The 2,820-nt window shown below is 48.4% G+C and overlaps 1 protein-coding gene across 1 annotated transcript; it reads right to left on the bottom strand.

Annotated features, from left to right (window-relative positions):
• Positions 1-17: 17 nt before the first annotated feature.
• On the bottom strand, positions 18-2,819 carry CCDC96 (coiled-coil domain containing 96; the record flags this gene model as incomplete). The annotated part of the gene is made up of 2 exons (XM_015418900.1): positions 18-563; positions 2,472-2,819. Coding segments are annotated over 2 exons (894 nt in total), but the record flags the coding sequence as incomplete, so codon positions are not given.
• Between the last annotated feature and the right edge of the window lies 1 nt (position 2,820).

The raw sequence follows: 2,820 nt of genomic DNA, 5'->3' as shown, positions 1-2,820 counted from the left end.
ATTGAACTTAACGTTGTTCAGATTGGTAGAAAAGATTTTATTCCTCTGATTTTCTTCTTAACTCCATCACAAGTAAGGGCAAGTCCAGCATGCTGAAGTTTCAGCGCTTCCAGCCTCTCCTTAAGCATCTCTGCAGCATTCACTTTCTCCTCAAAGTCCCTCAACAATACTTTATCTCCAAGCAGGCCACATTTCTGCTGAAGCTTTTCATTATGTATTCGCAACCGATCCCGTGCCTGTTTTGTCTTGGTTAGGATCTCTCTCTTTTGGGCTACTAGAGCTTCTACCGCCATCAGCTGAGCCTTCTGGCCTTGATTCTCAGCTTCCACAAACTGCAGTTTTTCCTTTACTTGAGTCAGGACTTGCACCGTGTTGGTGATCTTTCGCCGGAGCTTCAAAAGTTCCTCATTGCGTTCTTCAATCTTCTCATTGTAGGTCTGGTTCTCTATCTTCAGCTGCTCAAAATCTATTAAATGCAGACCCTCTGCCAACTCCTCTTGGGCTTTTAAGCTCGCTTCAAGCTTAAAGATCCTGTGTTTCAACTTTATATTTTCCAGACGGACCTAGAATCATTAAAAACGGATGAACCACACTAGCAAATCATTTGCTCTGGTTTTACTCAAGCTATACATTAAGAAGGAGAGATTGGATTTATACCCTGCCCTTCACTACCCAAGGGAGTCTCAGAGTGGCTTACAAACTCCTTTCCCTTCCCCTCCCCACAGCAGACACCCTGGGAGGTAGAAGAAGAGATTGGATTCATACCCCACCTATCACTACCCAAAGGAGTCTCAGAGCGGCTTACAAACTCCTTTCCCTTCCCCTCCCCACAACAGACACCCGGTGAGGTGGGTGGGGCTGAGAGAGCTCTTGACAGAAACTGCTCTTTTTTCAAGAACAGCCCTTATCAGAGCTACGGCTTGCCCAAGGCCATCCAGACAGGTGCAAGTGGAGGAGTGGGGAATCAAACCCGGTTCTCCCAGATTAGAGTCCGCGCACTTAACCACTACACCAAACTACATAAGGCCTGAGAAGAGGCAGCAGACAGGCATCCTTACATTGTATCTGGGTGTACACCTTGAGAAATCTGGTTACCAACTGTCATCAGCAAGGCCATAAAAAGAATAGGCAACAGCCAGGCATGGTGGTGATAATATCTGTGTTGCATCCTATCAGTCTGATGTGGAACCTACCTTTTCCCCCATGCACACAGTTCAGAGACCACCGTTTGGCGTTGCTGAAGTAAATAACATGCCTCAAAGAATATGACAAAAAAGATGGAAGGTGAAATCTGGTAAATTTATGATTATTCTGCCCTCTTTGTAAATCATTAGAACAAGTGGCACCTTTAAGACCCGCAGAGTTTAATTCTGGGTATAACTTTTACTTGCATACAAATGCTCATACCCAGAATTAAATTTAGTTGGTCTTACAAGGCACCACTGGAATCAAACTTTGTTCTGTTTCTTCAGACCAACATGGCGACCCACCTGAATTTCTAATCCATTATCATACAAGGACTAAGTTTTAGGACTGAGGCCAATTAAGAATTGCTGAGCAGCCTTTTCCGCTGTCTATGTTATGCTGATGATTTCATAAGCCACACATTTCCCATGCTAAATAAATCCAGAGTGGTTGTATTGGCTTGCTGCAGCATAAACAAACACAGGCCTTGGGACACCTAGCAAGTTGGGGTTTTTTTACAGCATACACTTTTCTGGAGTAGAGCCCATGTACATCAGTTGCCATGGGTTTTAGTCTACAAAAGCTTATACTGGAATAAAAATGTGTTCGTCTTATAAATGTTGACAGCTGAGGTTTGATGACTGGATTTTGGGGAGTGTGGCAGCATGGAAATGGATCACTAAAGGTAAAGGTTCCCTTGCTCAAAAGCCAGTCGAGTCCAATGTGGCCGGCATGACTAAACACCAAGGTGCACGGAATGCTGTTACCTTCCCACCGAAGTGGTACCTATTTATCTACTTGCAATTTCTTGCTTTCGAACTGCTAGGTTGGCAGGAGCTGGAATTAGAGATTCCCCCAAATCACTTGATTACATTACAGTGTCTTGAGGTCAGGCTGTGAAAAGGTTTTTTTGCCCATCCATTTAGAGAGCAAATGGTTGTTCAGAAGCAGAAAGAGACACCCACAAAAGTAAATGGGCAAAGATGACGAGGCACTAAACCCTCCAAGAAGAGTTGGAGGAATTAATAACCCAGTGTTCCCTCTAAGCTGAGTTGGTGTGAGCTAGCTCACCGTTTTTTAGCCTCCGGCTCACACATTTTTGTCTCCGCTCAGGATGGAGGGCTACCGAGCAAACTAGTTTGTGCAGTGGCCAAATCACCTGCCCACAACTTCCATGCCAGTCGCTCACAGAGTAGAATTCCTGCTCATGAGACCCCACAGCTTAGAGGGAGCACCTCTCTGCTGATCTTCCGTGCCGTTCTTCTCCCACCACCCGCAGGGCTCACCTCCGTCATCTCCCTTTCCTTGCTCTCCTCCCTGCCCTGGATCTGGTCCACCTGCTGGACGGCCGCCTGCCTGCCCCCCAGCCGCCGCCCCATGGTGTAGACGGCCACCTCCTTCTTGGCCGCCTGGCAGGCCTTCCACTGGGCGCCGACCTCGGCCAGCTTGGCCTCGCAGGTCAGCCGGAGGGCGTCGACCTGCTGCCGGTACCAGGCCTCCTCCTCCTGCTGCTGGCCCCGCAGCTCCTGCAGCATGGCCAGGTAGCGGGCGTAGCGCTGCTCCTTGTCGGAGATGTGCTGCTCGAGCTCGGCGCGGGCGCGCTCCTTGCCCTTGGCCTTGTTGAGCGCCTCCGCC

The sequence above is a fragment of the Gekko japonicus genome, unplaced genomic scaffold (assembly GCF_001447785.1).
Source record: "Gekko japonicus isolate JY-2015 unplaced genomic scaffold, Gekko_japonicus_V1.1 scaffold2139, whole genome shotgun sequence".
NCBI classification, from domain to species: domain Eukaryota; kingdom Metazoa; phylum Chordata; class Lepidosauria; order Squamata; family Gekkonidae; genus Gekko; species Gekko japonicus.
This window is presented reverse-complemented; position numbering and strand designations above follow the sequence as displayed.